Consider the following 18475-nt stretch of genomic DNA (forward strand, 5'->3'; position numbering starts at 1 on the left):
GGTATTATATTTCCTGTTGTTCAGTCATTGTCATTCCCATAAAAATCTAAGGGGAATAATTATTTGTGCCAATCCACATACTTGGCTACTAAAGCTGAGAATATGGACTGTTGCTGAACAATATCTCTGTGTTCAAGTTCATCCGACCCGTGTCTGGGCTGTGGAGAATAGAGCCTTCCGGCAAAAAAGCAACACATGCACACTGCTGAAGGAACTCAGCAGGCCAGGCAGCACCTATGAGAAAAAGCACAGTCGACGTTTTGGGCTGAAACCCTTCATCAGGACTGGAGAAAAACGCTGAGGAGTCAGAGTTAGAAGATGCAGGGGAGGGGAGGAAGAGACACAAGGTGGTAGGTGAAACTGGGAGGGAGGGAAGGGTGAAGTAAAGAGATGGGAAATTGATTGGTGAAATAGATAGAGGGCTAGAGAAGGGGGAATCTAATAGGAGAGGACAGGAGGCCATGGAAGAAAGAAAAGGCTGGTGGAGCAGCACCAGAGAAATGTGATGGGTGGGCAAGGACATAAGGTGTGAGAGGGAAACGGAGATGCAGAATAGAGAAGGGAGGGCGATTACTGGAAGTCTGAGAAATTAATGCTCATGCCATCAGGTTGGAGGCTATCCAGATGGAACTCAAAGTGTCGCTCCTCCAACCTGAGTGTGGCCTCTTTGTGACAGCAGAGGAGGCCATGGATGGACATGCTGGAATATGAATGGGAAGTGGAATTAAAATGGGTGGCCACTGGGAGATCCCACTTCTTCTGGCGGACAGAGTGTAGGTGCTCATCAAAGCAATCTCCCAATCTACGTCAGGTCTCACCGATATACAAGAGGCCACACCAGGGACACTGAACACAGTATAGGACCCCAACAGGCTCTCAGGTGAAGTGTTGCCTCACCTGGAAGGACTGTTTAGGGTGCTGGATGGTAGTGAGGGAGGAGGTGTAGGGGCAGGTGTAGCACTTGTTCCACCTGCAAGGATGTGCCAGGAGGGAGATCAGTGGGGAGGAACGAATGGACAAGGGATTTGCATAGGGAGCAATCCCAGCAGAAAGCAGAAAGTGGGGAGAAGGAAAGATGTGTTTGGTGGTGGGATCCAGTTGGAGATGGCAGAAGTTACTGAGAATCATGTGCTGAATGCAGAGGCTGATGGGGTGGTAGGTGAGGACAAGAGGAACCCTATCCCTGGTAGGGTGGCGGGAGGATGGGGTGAGAGCAGATGTGCGTGAAATGGAAAAGATGCGGTTGAAGGCAGCGTTGATGGTAGAGGAAGGGAAGCCCCTTTCTTTGAAAAAGGAGGACATCTCCTTTGTTCTAGAATGAATAGCCTCATCCTGAGAGCAGATGTGGGCAGAGATGGAGGAATTGAGAAAAGGGAATGGCATTTTTACAAGTAACAGGGTGGGAAGGGACATAGTCCAGGTAACTGTGAGACTCTGTGGGTTTGTAATAGGCATCAGTGGATAAGAGATAGAGACAGATAGATCAAAAAAGGGGAGGGAGGTGTCAGAAATGGACCAGGTAAATTTGAGGTCCAGGTGGAATACCACTGTTCACCAACCCCTGATTGAACCCTGACCTAAAGAGAGGACAACTTACAATGACCAATTAACCTACTAACTGGTACATCTTTCGAATGTGCAAGGAAACCAGAACGTCGGGAGGAAACCCACATGCTTCATGGGAAGAAACGTAAAATCCTTGTAGACAGCACCGAACTTCCATGCTCCAAGATGTGTAGCATTGCGCTAACTGCAACGTTACTGTGGCACCTGTAAAGTTTATTCACCACGCTTTGTTTGAAATCGCAGGGTTTTTTGTGGTCAAAGGCAATACCTGGTGAGTAAGAGGACGGAACTGGACGGAGGACACACTACACACTGTTTAGTGCCATCATCCTGTTCCGTAATCCCAGCAGGAGCCAAAGACTTTTCCAATTGTAAGTCCCTCTTCTTTCTGCAGTCCCTGCGATTTTACTTTTAATCCTGCTGGATGGACATAATGGATGATCTAACCTGGACCCACAACACCTCATTAGTCAAGAAGGCACAGCACTGTCTACGCTTCCTGAGGAGACTGAGGCATGCAAGGCTCCCTGTCTCCATTCCAACAATTTCTACAGGAGCACCATCGAGAATGTCCTAGCTGACTGCATCATTGTGCAGTTTGGAAGCTACAAGACCCTACAGGGGAGAGTAAAAACTGCCAAGAGGATCACTGGGACCACCTGTCCCAATGTTTGTGACATTAACTGGGAGCATTTCCTCTGAAAATCCAACCCGTCATGAGAGGTGGAAACAGGGGAGGCCGGGTAACAGGATTCTGGTGAAGCTGTACAGGCCAACCCCCCGTACGGTGGATAGAATGGATAACAGAAACACCGATGAACTCCAACCATACCATCAATTTCAGAGGATAATGGAGATGGGAGGTCATCAGAACCCTGTGCTCCACTTGGGAGCTAACGGCTCAAACCAAACCAAATCCAGCAGCGTTGCATAAAAAGGGCCTGAGGCATTGTTGAGTATCTGAACCACCCCTCCCACAAACTCTTCGACCCGCTACCCTCAGGAAGGAGGCACAGGAGCATCAGGACATTTAATCCCAGAAAACATTCCCTGTCTTAGGTCAGTTAGGGTCACAACTTTATTTTAAGAATGTGAAATGTCAGAATAATAGTAGAGAGAATGATTTATTTCAGCTTTTATTTATTTCATCACATTCCCAGTGGGTCAGAAGTTTGCATACACTTTGTTAGTATTTGGTAGCATGGCCTTTAAATTGTTTAACTTGGATCAAACTTTTTGGGCAGCCTTCTAGAAACTTCTCACAATAAGTTGCTGGACTTTTGTTCCATTCCTCCAGACAGAACTGGTGTAACTGAGTCAGGTTTGTAGGCCTCCTTGCTCGCACACGCTTTTTCAGTTCTGCCCACAAACTTTCTGTCGGATTGAGGTCAGGGCTTTGTGATGGCCACTCCAGTACCTTGACTTTGTTGTCCTTAAACAATTTTGCCACAAATTTGGAGGTATGCTTGGGGTCATTGTCCATTTGGAAGACCCATTTGTGACTGAGCTTTAACTTCCTGGCTGATGTCTTGGGATGTTACTTCAATATATCACATAATTTTCCTTCCTCATGATGCCATCTATTTTGTGAAGTGCACCAGTCCCTCCTGCAGCAAAGCACCCCCACAACATGATGCTGCCACCCCCATGCTTCACGGTTGGGATGGTGTTCTTCGGCTTGCAAGCTTCACCCTTTTTCCTCCAAACATAACAATGGTCATTATGGCCAAACAGTTCAATTTTTGTTTCATCAGACCGGAGGACATTTCTCCAAAAAGTAAGATATTTGTCCCCATGTGCACTTGCAAACTGTAGTCTGGCTTTTTTATGGTGGTTTTGGAGCAGTGGCTTCTTCCTTGCTGAGCAGCCTTTCAGGTTATGTTGATATAGGACTCGTTTTACTGGGGATATAGATCCTTGTCTACCTGTTTCCTCCAGCATCTTCACAAGGTCCTTTGCTGTTGTTCTGGGATTGATTTGCACTTTTCGCGCCAAAGTACGTTCATCTCTAGGAGACAGAATGTGTCTCCTTCCTGAGCGGTATGACGGCTGCGTGGTCCCATGGTGTTTATACTTGTGTTTACAATTGTTTGTACTGATGAATGTGGTACCTTCAGGTTTTTGGAAATTATTCCCAAGGATGAACCAGACTTGTGGAAGTCCACAATTTTTTTTTCTGAGGTCTTGGCTGATTTCTTTTGATTTTGTTTGTAAACTTCTGACCCACTGGAATTGTGGTATAGTCAATTAAAAGTGAAATAAACTGTCTGTAAACAATCGTTGGAAAAATTACTCGTGTCATGCACAAAGTAGATGTCCTCAACGTCCTGTCAAAACTATAGTTTGCTAATATATGAAATCTGTGGAGTGGTTAAACAGTGAGTTTTAATGACCTCAACCTAAGTGTATGTAAACTTACAACTTCAACTGTACATACAGTCAGGTGACAATACACTTGAATTTGATGTTTCAGCTTACAATCTTTCCGTTTGCTCGACTCTGTACAAGGCCCCGACAACAAAGAGAGGAATAGAAGGAAGAGGGATGCAGTAAGAAGCTGGGAGGTGATAAGTGGAAGAGGTAAAGGGTTGGAAATTTCTCTAACTTCCAGTAATTTCCCCTCTTCCTTCTCTCTTTTCCATTCCCCATTCTGGTTCTCCTCTGACACCTTTTTGTCTAACCTGTCCATCATCTCCCTATGGTTCCCCTCCTCCTTCCCCCTCTCCCATAGTCACTCTCCTCTCCAATCAGATTCCTCCTTCTTCATCCCTTTACCTTTTCCACCTATCGTCTCCCAGCTTCTTACTTCATCCCCTTCCTACCAGCTCACCTTCCCCTCACCTGATCTCACCTGATCACCTGCCAGCTTGTACTTCTCCCCCTAACTTCCTATTCTGGTTTCAGACCCCCCCCCCCCTTTCTTTCCAGCCCTGATGAAAGATATTGGCCTGAAATGTTAACTGTTTATTCCTCTCCATAGATGCTGGCTAACTTGCTGAGTTTCTCCAGCACTTTGTGTGTGTAGCTAAAGTAGGCTCAGGGAGACCAACCCTATTTGGTTTCAATCCTTTCTGAGAAACTGTTGGGACACCCCTTGTGAACAGCAGAAAATAACGTTATTTGGTTAATCCGTCTCCAGGAGGGAACCATTGAACAGTGTCCTTACCTTTAGTTCCGGCTGGGGTTGGACAGTCCTTTGGCACGGGGGGAAGCAAGCGGGTGAAGTAACTCACGTTAGAGTAGCCTTCCCAAGTGAGGTAGCTGTAGTCCGAGTTGTATGTTGGAGGGCTGGGAATCAGGTTCGACCGCACTGTGAGAGAAGAAACATCCCATTTCAGAATCAAGATCGGGTGTAATATCAGTGGCATGAGTTGTGAAATTTGTGGCTTTGTGGCAGCAGTACATTGCAATGCATCATAATAATATAAAAACCTAAAAATTACAATAACAGGATATATAAATATTAAATAAAAAAAGAGAACAGAAAGTAGTGAAGTAGTGTTCATGGGTTCAGTGTCCATTCAGAAATCTGAAGGCAGAGGGGAAGAAGCTGTTCTTGAATCATTGAGTTTGTCTTCAGGTTCCTGTCCCTCCTCCTCGATGGTAGTAATGAGAAGAGGGCATGTCCTGGGTGATGGGGGCCCTTAATGATGAACGTTGTCTTTTTGAGCCATCGCCTTGTGAAGGTGTCCATGATGCTGGGGAGGCCAGTGCCCGTGATGGAGTTGGCTGAGTTTACAACTTCCTGCAGCTTTTTCCGATCCTGTGCGGTGGCCCCTCCATACCAGACGATGAGACGACCAGTTAGAATGGTCTCCATGGTACATCTATCTGTAGAAATCTGTGAGTCTCTGGAGACATACCAAGTCTCCTCAAGCTTTTAATAAAATATAGCTGCTGTCGTGTCCTTCTTTGCAATTGCATCCATACATTGGGCCATTGGGAGGAAGAGGAGGATTTCTTGACTGTTGTTTCTATCATCAGGGGCTGACAAGCTGCTTATATGTATTTAGTTCGAGTAGGGGATCCAAGCCTTTTCCTCCTTGTTGCTAAGGCATTTCTGACAGGAATTGAAAGTAACCTTTGCATTGCGAATTTCTTTTACTTTCAGATAACAATTCTGTGGTTGTCATTCATACTTCCAACAGGCTTATTGTTTGTTACTGCCCTTCCTACAAGTACATTACCAGCTCTTTCATCATGCACTCCCCCTGAATATCAATACACATCCCTTTCTGTTGTCATCCCCAACCCCTCCCTTCATGCTCCTGTACATTGTAACAGTTGCTTCAACCCAAACCTTTCTCAGTTCTGACCAAGAATCATTGACCTGGAATCAAAATGCTGGAGGAACTCAGCAGGCCAGGAGCATCTATGGAAAAAAGTATAGTCGATGTTTTGGACAAGACTGGCTCGAAACGTCAACTGTACTCTTTTCCATAGATGCTGCCTGGTCTGCTGAGCTCCTCAAGCATTTTGTGTGTGTTGCCCAGATTTCCAGCATCTGCAGATTTTCTCTTGTTTGTGATTGACCTGGAACATTGGCCCCTTATTTCAGAATGGATGTGTGGACATTGGAGAGGGTCCAGAGGAGGTTCACAAGAATGATTCTGGGAATGAAAGGGTTAATGTCTAAAGCGTGTTTGATGGCTCAGGGCCTGTACTCGCTGGAGTTTAAAAGAATGAGTGGAGATCTCATTGAAACCTATCAAATATTGAAAGGCCTAGATGGAGTGGATATTGAGATGTGTCCTGTAGTGGGGGAGTCTAGGACCAGAGGGCACAGCCTCAGAATAGAGGGACATTCATTTAGAATGGAGATGAGGAGGAATTTCTTCAGCCAGAGAGTGACAAATCTGTAATTTCATTGCCACAGACGGTTGTGGAGGACAAGTCATTGAGTATATTTAAAGCGGAAGTTGATAGTTTCTCTATTGGTCAGGGTGTCAAAGGTTACGTGGAGAAGGCAGGAGAATGGGGTTTAGAGGGTTAATAAACCAACCATGATGGAATGGGTCAGCAGACCCAGTGGACTGAATGGCCTGAATCTGCTACAATGTCTCATGGTCTTTCGTTGAAAGTTTGGATGTGTGGAACACCTGGCAGCATTCCCTGTTCTGACTGCCTCTTACGGACGGCCATATCTAACCCTACAGGACCCAAGTGTGTCCTCTTACTCAACCTCCTGCTGACTGTGAAAGAACTGACAATTGACATCAGGAAAGGGAAAGGAGGGTGAACGTGTGCTGATCTACATTGGTGAATTGGTGGAGAAGGTGGTTGTATATATGTACAGTCAGACGACAATAAACTTGATCAAAGACTTGTGTTTTTACTTTCTTATTGTGTGCATGCGCTGGTCGCGCATGTAGCCTGTTACAGTTGCTCTGTAGTTTCTTACTTTTAAACTTTTTAACTTAGTTATTTGTTGTATTTTTTTCTCATGGTAACACGTTGAATCTGCACCCTCTCTAACATGCTGGTGGAGAGAGTTTTATTTGTTTTTTTAAGCACTGGATTAACCAATTTCCCCCGGGGTCAATGAAGTATGACTATGGTTCTAAGCAGGTCAAGGAGGTTCAGTCTGACATGGAATACACTTCTACAGGTGCACTGATGCAGGTATGTATACTGGCTGCATCACAGCCTGTTACGGCAATTCAAATGCACAGGAATGCCAGAAGCTGCGGAGAGTAATGGAGCGCAGCCACATCCCTCCCCGCCGTCGGAAGTACAGTATCCACAGGAGGCGTTGCCTCAAGTAGGCAACCTTTGTCATCAATCATCCTCACCACCTGGGCCACAGCATCTTCTCTCCGGCACCACCGGGCAGGAATCAGAGACACGTTTAGTATCAACGGCATATGTTGTGAAATGTTCTGTGGCAGTAGTAAATTGTAATGCAAAATGATAAAGATACCTATAAATGACACTAAGTATAGATAAAATGTAATTCATTAAGTAGTGTGAAAAGAGAGCAGAATGAAATATAGTGTGTTCATTGTTCATTCAGAAATGTGATATTGAATAGTTCTGTTGACAGGAAATGTGTGCATGGTCTATTTTAATCAGGTGCTTGGATCTGGATTGCCAAGGATGGTGATGGAGGCAGACACAATAAGAGGCATTTCAAATGCTTTTGGATAGGCACATGAATGTGCAGATAGAAAGAATTAGTTAAATCAGCAGATTAAAAAGGTTATGGTGTTGAGGCCAAGGGTGAAGGATGTAGTGGTGTTCAACTGGCTACTCCGGGTGGTTTCACTTGCCTCAGCACTGAAACAGCTCCGTAATGGTGGTGTACAGTCATCAGGCACTGAACCAGCTCTGTAGCTGAAGGAGGAGGGAGGAGAAGATGGCGGCGCGACGCAGCGCGCGCGGGCGTTCCGAATGATATCGTATGTGTAACTAGGGGCCGTGCACAATCCAGATTTGATGGGGACAGCCGTGAGAGGCGCAGAGGAACATCTGGAGTAACTTCTGAAATGCCTGCTTCGCTGCCGCTGCTACCGTGCGATCGAGAATCTCCGGAGACGAAGGCCCCAAATCCTCGGCTTTGCCTATTGCTTGTTGCCGAGGCCAGAGTCAAAGCGCTCGGCAGAGATGGTGCTCGGTGCTCGGTGTCGAATAGGTGGTCGGAGGCTCGGAGTTTTCGGATGGACTCGGAGTCGGATTGTGGTCGGATGCTTCCGGGATGCTGCATCGGCAAGTTTGCGGCGCTGGAGGTTCACCGTCTGCGTGAGATGATGGGACTTTTGAGAGGCTCTGAGACTTTTACCGTGCCATGGTCTGTTCTTATCAAATAACGATATTGCCTTGCACTGTTGTAACTATATGTTATAATTATGAGGTTTTTGTTAGTTTTTAAGTCGGTTTGTCATGTGTTTTCGTGATATCATTCTGGAAAAACACTTTTATCATTTCTTAATGCTTGCATTACTAAATGACAATAAAAGGGGACTGCGTGTCCTCATAATCATAATCATAGCTGTGATGTACAGTCGTCAGGCACTGAACCTGTCTCCATGGCTGCAGTCTTACTTTCAGAGACCCTACGTTTCATGTACTGTGGATTGTTTTTTTATTGTTCGCACGATTTGTTCTTTCTTTTTCACTCATTGGATGTTTGATTGTCTTGTTAGCCTTACACTTCCTTTGGTAGGGATGTATCTTCCCCCCACCCTCCCAGCGAGGTCTAGAAATGTCTAATAGTTTGGGCATAGCTTTGAGGAGAAATGGGGGAAGTTTAAAGGAGGCCGATGAAGGGACGGCCCATAATGTAGGCTGTTTATTCCTCTCCATTGATGCTGCCTGACCTGCTGAGTTTCTCTAGCATTCTGGATTTCCTGCATCTGTAGAATTCTTGTGTTTACTCTAGTTTGGCATGGTGTTTGGCACAGTCATGGCGGGCTTATTCCTGTGATGTGCTATTATTTTTGGAAGTGATTGAGAGAGGATCTGGGAATATAAGTTATTGAAATGGGTCAGATGTCAGAGAATGACCTGTCACCTGTCTTACTGATATCATTGGAATTATCACAAAATAAATTCCCCCAAAGCCTTCATAATGACTTCCTATTTCCTAAACAAATGCTGAAACTGCTTCCAAAGTGGCTGAGCTGGTTTCTAAACTTCAATAGCAAATTTCGACAGATGTATGGCGGAGAGCATTCTAACTGGCTGCATCACCGTCTGGTATGGAGGGGCCGCCGCACAGGATCGGAGAAAGCTGCAGGAAGTTGTAAACTCAGCCAGCTCCATCATGGGCACTGGCCTCCACAGCCTCCAGGACACCTTTTAAGGAGCGATGCCTCAAAAAGGCGGCATCTATCGTTAAGGACCCCCAAGCACTCAGCACATGCCCTCTTCTCATTGCTACCGTCAAGGGGGAGGTACAGGAAGCTGAAGACACACACTCAATGATTCAGGAACAGCTTCTTCCCCTCCACCATCAGATTTCTGAACAGACAGTGAACCCATGAACTCTACCTCAGTATTTTTGCCTCTTTTTGTAATACTTATTTAATTTTTACACATCTATTCTTTATAATTCATGTAACAACAAATCTCACAGCATATGCCAGAGATATCAAACCTGATTCTGAATGAAAAGTTCTCTGTTATTAATCAAACATTCATGCCTGTGTTGCTGTGGGAACAGTCTGGGAGGCAGCCAGAGGGGACATGGTATGAGTGATTACAATCCGGGGCTGGGCAAGAGCTCTGTGCAGGCGCAGCGGGTGTAACAGGGCAAGGAGTGAGGCTCTGGATAGTGGTGACCTGTTGACCAGCCCCTGGGTTTGTCAGCTCAGTTGTTCTGTAACTGAGTAATCCCACGGCCAGTCTGATTGTGTGGATGTGAGAGTTCAGACCCACATCAGCAGCTGGGCAACTTAAATCTTTCAGATAAATCTGCAATGAAGTCTTAGTAGCTGGGCTGTGGTTAAAACCTGCCCCATTCACAAATGTCCTTTAGCAAAGGAAGGTTGCTGTGCTAACCTGGTGCTTAGAGGTCCCAAAGCCATCCAGGGCACCATAAGACATAGGAGAAGAATTAGACCATTCGGCCCATTGAGGCTTCCCTGCCATTCTATCATAAAAACATAGAAACGTAGAAAACCTACAGCACAATACAGGCCCTTCAGCCCACAAACCTGTGCCGAACATGTCCTTACCTTAGAACTACCTAGGGTTACCCATAGCCCTCTATTTTTCTAATCTCCATGTAGCCATCCTGGAGTCTCTTAAAAGACCCTATTGTTTCTGCCTCCTCCGCCACCGGCAGCCCATTCCACGCACTCACCACTCTCTGCGTAAAAAACTTACCCCTGACATCTCCTCTGTACCTACTTCCAAGCACCTTTAAACTGTGCCCTCTCGTGCTAGCCATTTCAGCCCTGGGAAAAAGCCTCTGACTATCCACACGATCAATGCCTCTCATTATCTTATACACCTCAATCAGGCCACCTCTCATCCTCCATCGCTCCAAGGAGAAAAGGCCGAGTTCACTCAACCTATTCTCATAAGGCATGCTCCCCAATCCAGGCAACATCCTCGTAAATCTCCTCTGCATCCTTCCTATGGTTTCCACATCCTTCCTGTAGCGAGGCGACCAGAACTGAGCACAGTACTCCAAGTGGGGTCTGACCAGGGTCCTATATAGCTGCAACATTACCACTTGGCTTTTAAACTCAATCCCACGATTGGTGAAGGAAAATGCACCGTATGCCTTCTTAACCACAGAGTCAACCTGCGTAGCAGCTTTGAGTGTCCTATGGACTCGGACCCCCAGATCCCTCTGATCCTCCACATTGCCAAGGGTCTTACCATTAATACTATATTCTGCCAGCATATTTGAGCTACCAAAATGAACCACCTCACACTTACCTGGCTTGAACTCCATCTGCCACTTCTCAGCCCAGTTTTGCATCCTATCAATGTCCCGCTGTAACCTCTGACAGCCCTCCACACAATCCACAACACCCCCAACCTTTGTGTCATCAGCAAATTTAGTAACTCATCCCTTCACTTCCTCATCCAGGCCATTTATAAAAGTCACGAAGAGTAGGGGTCTCAGAACAGATCCCTGATGCCACCACTGGTCACCGACCTCCATGCAGAATATGACCCGTCTACAACCACTCTTTGCCTTCTGTGGGCAAGCCAGTTCTGGATCCACAAAGCAATGTCCCCTTGGATCCCATGCCTCCTTACTTTCTCAATAAGCATTGCATGGGGTACCTTATCAAATGCCTTGCTAAAATCCATATACACTACATCTACAGCTCTACCTTCATCAATGTGTTTAGTCACATCCTCAAAAAATTCAATCAGGCTCGTAAGGCATGATCTGCCTTTCACAAAGCCATGCTGACTATTCCTAATCATATTATGCCTTTCCAAATGTTCATAAATCCTGCCTCTCAGGATCTTCTCCACCAACTTACCAACCACTGAAGTAAGACTCACTGGTGTATAATTTCCTGGACTATCCCCACTCCCTTTCTTGAATAAGGGAACAACATCCGCAACCCTCCAATCCTCCGGAACCGCTCCCGTCCTTATTGAAGATGCAAAGATCATCGCCAGAGGCTCAGGAATCTCTTCCCTCGCTTCCCCCTGGGGTACATCCTGTCCAGTCCTGGTGACTTATCCAACTTGATGCTTTCCAAAAGCTCCAGCACATCCTCTTCCTTAATACCTACATGCTCAAGCTTTTAAGTCCGCTGCAAGTCATCCCTACAATCGCCAGGATCCTTTTCCATAGTGAATACTGAAGCAAAGTATTCATTAAGTACCTCTGCTATCACCTCCGGTTCCATACACACTTCAAGAAGTTCAGTTGTTGTTCAGACCAAATATCTGAATGGTTAAGAAATGTGATCTAAGTGATTTTGACTGTGGAATGATTGTTGGTGCCAGATGGGGTGGTTTGAGTATCTCAGAAACTGTTGATCTCCTGGGATTTTCATACACTACAGTCTCCAGTTTACAAGGAATGGTGTGAGAAACAAAAAAAAAAAATCCAGTGATCGAGGAACGTGTTTGTAGACCGGATATTGAACTTTTTGCTGTTGGACTCCAGCCATATTCCACTGAGATACAACACTGCGCGTCATGGGAGATTGTTTCTGCCTGTGGCCATCGAACTTTGCAGCTCCTCCCGTGGAGGGTCAGACACCCTGAGCCAATAGACTGGTCCTGGACTTATTTTCCATCTGGCATAGTTTGCATTTTGTTGTTTGATTGTTTATGGTTTTTGTATTGCTATATTGATGCTCTATTCTTGGTTAGTGCGGCTGTAACGAAACTCAGTTTCCCTCGGGATCAATAAAGTATATCTATCTATCTAATTCTGTGGGTGAAAATGCGCTGAAAATGAGAGAGGTCAGAGGAAGGTGGCCAGACTGGTTTAAGCCGACAGGAAGGTGACAGTAATTCAAATAACCACATGCCACAACAGTGGTGTGGAGAAGAGCATCTCTGAATGCACAACACGTTGAACTTTGAAGTGGATGGGCTCCAGCAGAAGACCATGGACACACACTTATCAGGTACAGGATGTTCACAAAGTGGTCACTGAGTGTAAAACCCTTGCCTCCTTTTGCTCTTCCTCCCAAGTCCTCCACTTCACGTTTACACTCTAAATGGATCCTGCCGTCTCTGCCCATCTCACCAGTCCCCCGTCCTTCTGTTTATGCAGGTTGGAATCACAATCACGTTCACCATCACCGGCGCATGTTGTAAAATCTGTTGTTTTGAAGCAGCAGTACATTACAATATCTAATAAAAACTGGAAATCACAGTAAATTCACACACACACACGCACACACTCACACACATACACACACACGCGCACATACTCACACACACACATACGCACACACATACATACACGCACACACACACACACACACTCACACACATACATACACACACACGCACACACACACTCGCGCACATGAATTAGTGCAAAAAGAGAAAAAAAATAGTGAGACAGACAGACAGACATACTTTATTGATCCCGAGGGAAACTGGGTTTCATTACAGTTGCACCAACCAGGAATAGAGTATAAATATAGCAATATAAAACCATAAATAATTAAATAATAATCTGTAAATTATGCCAGATGGAAATAAGTCCAGGACCAGCCTATTGGCTCAGGGTGTCTGACCCTCCAAGGGAGGAGTTGTAAAGTTTGATAGCCACGGGCAGGAATGACTTCCTATGACGCTCAGTGTGGCATCTCGATGGAATGAGGTAGTGTACACGGGTTCATTGTCCATTCAGAATTCTGATGGCAGAGGGGAAGAAGCTGTTTTTGAAATGTTGAGTCTGTGTCTTCAGGCTCCTCTACCTCCTCCCTGGTGGTAGCAATGGAAAGAGGGCATGCTCTGGGTGGTGGGGGTCCTTAGTGATGGATGCTGCGGGTTTTGTGGCATCGTTTTTGAAGGTGTTCTCGATGGTGGGGAGGCTAGAGCTCAAGGTGGAGCTGACAGAGTTCTTGGCTTTTTGCGAACCTGTGCAGTGGCTCCTCCATACCAGACGGTGATGCACACAGCCGGAATGCTCTGTAGAAATTTGCGAGTGTCTTTGGTGACATACCAAACCTCCTGAAACTCTTCAAAGACTCATACTATCCATAAACATCAACCTCTACAACCAACCCCTGTTACTAGTGAGCAGCGTGGTAGCAGAGTGGTTAGTACCACACTTTATAGTGCCAGCGATCTGGGCTCAATTCTTGCTCCTGTATGAAAGGAGTTTGTACGTTCTCTCCGTCACTGCACTCCAAAGGAGTCATCATTGTGGCTATCCCTTGAGGTCAAGGATGGGTCCAAAGGTGTACTGGTTAGGGTTAGTAATTAGTGAGCATGTTACGTTAGCGACACTTGTGGGCTACCACTAGAACATCCCCAGACTGTGCTGGTTGTAGATGCAACTGATGCATTTCACTGTATTTTCAAAGTTTAAAAGTTCAGAGTAAATTCATTATCAAGTACATATATGTCACCTGAGATTCATTTTCTTGCAGGCATTCACTGTAGAACAAGAAATACAATAGAATTGAACAATTACACACAAAGACTGACAAACAACCAAGGTGCAAAAGACAAACTGGGCAAATAGAAAAATACAAATAATTATAATAATAACAACTGCGTAAATAAGAAGTACTGAGAATGTGAGTTGTAGAGTCCTTGAAAGGCAGCCCAAGGGCTGTGGAGTCAGTTCAGCATGGAGGTGAGTGTAGTTATGCACGCCGATTCCGAAGGTCGTTGCCTCCATTTTCCTTCACAGCTGCGCAGACCAACCACAGCTCTGAGCAGGAAATTTTTAACATGGTCTGAAAACTGAGCAGTACTTTGAATGTGTGAACATTAAGAGAATTCCAGCCGAGCAGCAATAAAGGCTATGTGCGTGGGAGCATTTCAGTTACTGTGCGGCCACGCACCTGCACATCTTAGAGGGAATAGTGTTCAGGAGCCTGATGACTGAGGGGAAATAACCATTCCTGAACCTGGTGGTATGTGTTGTGTATTTAATATTTCAATAATATTTGAGTAAATATTATATATATAGGCCCTTCAGCCCATGATGTCATGCCGAACATGTCCTTACTTTAGAAATCACCTAGGGTTACCCATAGCCCTCTATTTTTCTAAGCTCCATGTACCTGTCCAAGAGTCTCTTAAAAGACCCTATCGTATCTGCCTCCACCACCATTGCCAGCAGCACATTCCACGCACTCATCACTCACTGCGTAAAAAAAACTTGCCCCTGATATCTCCTCTTACCCGGCTTCCAAGCACCTTAAAACTAGTTTGATTGTGTTCTTGTTCATTTAAATAATTAATTATGGGCTATGTGTGAAAAAATGGGGATGTGAGTCTGGGCTGGATGTTCTTCTCACTTAAGGAAGGTGAAGCGTCTTCTATAGCCTCTCCTTTCCGGGTGTAGTGATGGCTGCAGGACCACGGTTTGGCTTGCCATGCAGGAGGTCACTCAGATATGACCTCTCCTACACTACTGTGCCCATAGTAATGCCTTCATGTAGCATCCTTATTCTTACTCAGTTTGCTATGTCATGGCATGACCGAGTGTCCAGCTGTATAACTGAGCAGGCAGGCCGGGCTCATCAGCCTTGTCTGGCAGCCAACGCAGGAGAAGGACAACTCCCGTTCCAAACCTGGGTAGATGGGACTCATTATCCTTGCCAGGCAGTCAGTCTAGGACAAGGAAAACTTCGATACTCAACCTACAGCCTTGTGGTCGTCGCGGATGTCACAGCTCGCTGCACCAATGTGGAACATCCCCTGGCCTAAAGAGTGGAATTGTCCGCATGTACCCAATCTCTTTACAAACCTAGGACATATGGAGAGGTAGTTACACCCAAGGCGCAGGACACAGGAAACTGGGTGACAGTCAGGAAAGGAAAAAGGGTACCCCTGTGGTCATCCCCCTCACCAATAGGTACATCACTTTGGATGCTGTTGGGGTGGTTGACCTGACAGAGGAAGGTCACAGTGGCTGGGTCTCTGGCACTGAGTCTGGCTCTGTAATTCAGAACAGGAGGGAGGAGAAGCTGTGCACTGGGGAGAAAGGGGATTTATTAGTTAGGGAACCGACGGGGGGGTCGGTGGTGCGAGAATAAAATTCCCGGATGGTATGTTGCCTTCCGGATACAAGGGCATGGGACTTCCTGGATTGAGTCCTCAGCTTTCTTAAGTTGGAGGGTGAACAGCCGGAAGTCATGGTCCACGTAGGTAGGGCGAGGGACGAGGGTCTGCATTGGGAGTTCAGGGAGTTGGGTGCTATGTTTAAGGACAGGACCTCCAGGGTTGTGATCTTAGGGTTGCGACCTGTGCCACGTACTAGTGAGGCCTGAACTAGGAGGATTACGCAGTTTAATATGTGGCTAAGGAATTGGTGTAGGAGGGAGGGCATAGGATTTTTGGATCATTGGGTTCTCTTCCAGGGAAAGTGGGACCTGTACAGAGGGACAGTTTGCATCTGAAGTGAAGGGGGACATATCCTAGCGGGATGGTTTGTTAATGCTGCACGGTGGGATTTAAACTAGAGTTGCAGGGGGTTGAGAGCCAGAGTGCCAAAACAGTTAGTGAAGAAGTTGCGGAGGCAGATGTTCGTAAGACCTCGAAGTTAGGAATCAAAAGGTTGAGCATGGTATGACTAGTGTCCTGAGCTGTGTATATTTCAATGCAAGGAGTATCGTAGGAAAGACAGATCATAGTGCTGAAGATGAGGTAGCATTTAGAAACAGAAGCAATGTGCAGTGAGGAGAAGCTGCTGACAGGGCAAAATTGCAGTCAACAGGATGAGTTGCAATATAAAAGGCAGCCAAAATTGAAATGAGCAAATACAAGACTGAAGGTGTTTTATTTGAATGTATGCAGTTTATGAAATAAGGTAGATAAACCTGTAGCATAGTTGCAGATTGGCTTGAATGAGGTTGTGGGCACAAATGAATCATGGCTGAAAGAAGATTTAACTGGGAGCTTAATGTCCAAGGATACACATTGTTTTGGAAGGACAGGCAAGAAGGAAGAGGGGCTGCATTGTTCTGTTGGTAAAAAATGAAATTAAGTCATTAGAAAGAAGTGACATAGAGTCAGAAGGTGTTGAATCATTGTGGATAGAGCCAAGGAACTGCAAGGGTAAGAAAAGCCTGATTGGAGTTATATACCGACCCCAAACAGTAGTAAGGATGTGGTCTACAAGTTACAACAGGAGATGGAAAATGCATGCCAAATGTGCAATGTTACAATAGTCATGAAGGATTTCAATATACCGGTAGACTGGGAAAATCAGATTGGTGCTGGATTCCAAGAGGGGGAATTTCTAGATTGCCTACAAGATGGCTTTTTAGAGCAGCTCATGGTTGAGCCCACTAGGGGATCAGCTATTCTGGATTGGGTGTTGTGCAATGAACTAGAATTGATTTGAGAGCTTAGGGCAAGTAATCATAATATGATCGAATTCACCCTAACATTTGAGAAGGAGAAGCGAAAGTCAGATGTATCAGTATTATAATGCAGTAAAGGGAATTACAAAGGCATGAGAGAGGAGTTGGCCAGAAATTATTGGAAAAGAACACTGGCAGGGATGATGGCAGAGCAACAATGGTAGGAATTTCAGAAAGCATTTTGGAAGATACAGGGTATCTGTATCCCAAAGGAGCAATTGTATTCTTTGACACAACTTTATATGTCAATGATTTGGATAATGGAATTGATGGCTTTGTTGCAAAATTTTCAGATGATATGAAGAAAGATGAAGGGGCAGGTAGTTTTGAGGAAGTAGAGAGGCTACAGAGGGAATGACAGATTAGGAGAATGGGCAAAGAAGTGGCAGATGGAATATTGAGTCGGGTAGTGTATGGTCATACACTTTGGTAGAAGAAATGAAAGGGCTGGTTATTTTCTAAATGGAAAGAAATTACTAAAATATGAGTTGCAAAGGGACTTAGGAGTCCTTGTACAGGATTTCCTAAAGGTTAATTTACAGTTTGAGTCTGTAGTGAGGAAGGCAAATGCAATGTTAGCATTCATTTCAAGAGGACTAGAATATGAAAGCAAGGATGTAAAGTTGAGACTTTATAAAGCACTGGTGAGGCCTCACTTGGAGTATTGTGAGCAGTTTTGGGCCCCTTACCTTAGAAAGGATGTGCTGAAACTGGAAAGGGTTCAAAGGAGGTTCATGAAAATGATTCCAGGATTGAATGACTTCTCATATGAAAAGTGTTTGATGGTTCTGGGCCTGTATTCACTAGAATTCAGGAGAATGAGGGGTGACCTCAATGAAACCTATCAAATGGTGAAAGGCCTTGATAGAGTGAATGTTTCCTATGGTGGGAAAGTCTAAGACTAGAGGACAGCCTCAGAATAGAGTTGAAGAGGGATTTCTTTAGCCAGAGTGACGAAACTGTGGAATTCTTTGGCACAGACAGCTGTAGAGGTCAAGTCTTTATCTATATTTAAAGCAGAAGTTGACAGATTCTTGATTGGTCAGGGCATGCTGGGATACAGAGAGAAAGCAGGAGATTGGGTCCGAGTGGGAAATTGAATCAGCCAATGGCAGAGCAGGCTTAATAGGTCAAATGGCCTAAATGGCCTATCTTACGGTCTTAAGGTCTAAACTTGACACACTTGTCTTAATTTACATCTCCCGGGTAACACCTGGTGCTCAGTTTGAAAAAGATGTTCGTCATCTCTCTGTCTCTTATGAGCTGTTAACTCCTTTGAGTTTCTGTTTTATGAGTAATTATTTTCTGTTGCTCTGTTAAGTATCTTTTCTTTGCACCAAAGCGGCCAGTTTTCCTTTCTCGTGTAGATCACGTATAATTTACATTTCTCTTGTGAATGCTGCTGCAAGTTTTTTATTGCACCC

The 18475-nt window shown here is 45.3% G+C and overlaps 1 protein-coding gene across 1 annotated transcript in view; it reads right to left on the bottom strand.

Moving 5' to 3' along the window:
* LOC140186299 (prostaglandin G/H synthase 1-like) overlaps positions 1–18475 on the bottom strand; it is a 121059-nt gene that overhangs the window by 22430 nt on the left and 80154 nt on the right. The window contains exon 5 of the mRNA XM_072240392.1: positions 4733–4876. Within this exon, the coding sequence (XP_072096493.1) occupies positions 4733–4876 (144 nt within the window). The remainder of the gene's footprint in view (positions 1–4732; positions 4877–18475) is intronic.

This window comes from Mobula birostris, chromosome 22 (assembly GCF_030028105.1).
Source record: "Mobula birostris isolate sMobBir1 chromosome 22, sMobBir1.hap1, whole genome shotgun sequence".
In the NCBI taxonomy this organism is placed as follows: domain Eukaryota; kingdom Metazoa; phylum Chordata; class Chondrichthyes; order Myliobatiformes; family Myliobatidae; genus Mobula; species Mobula birostris.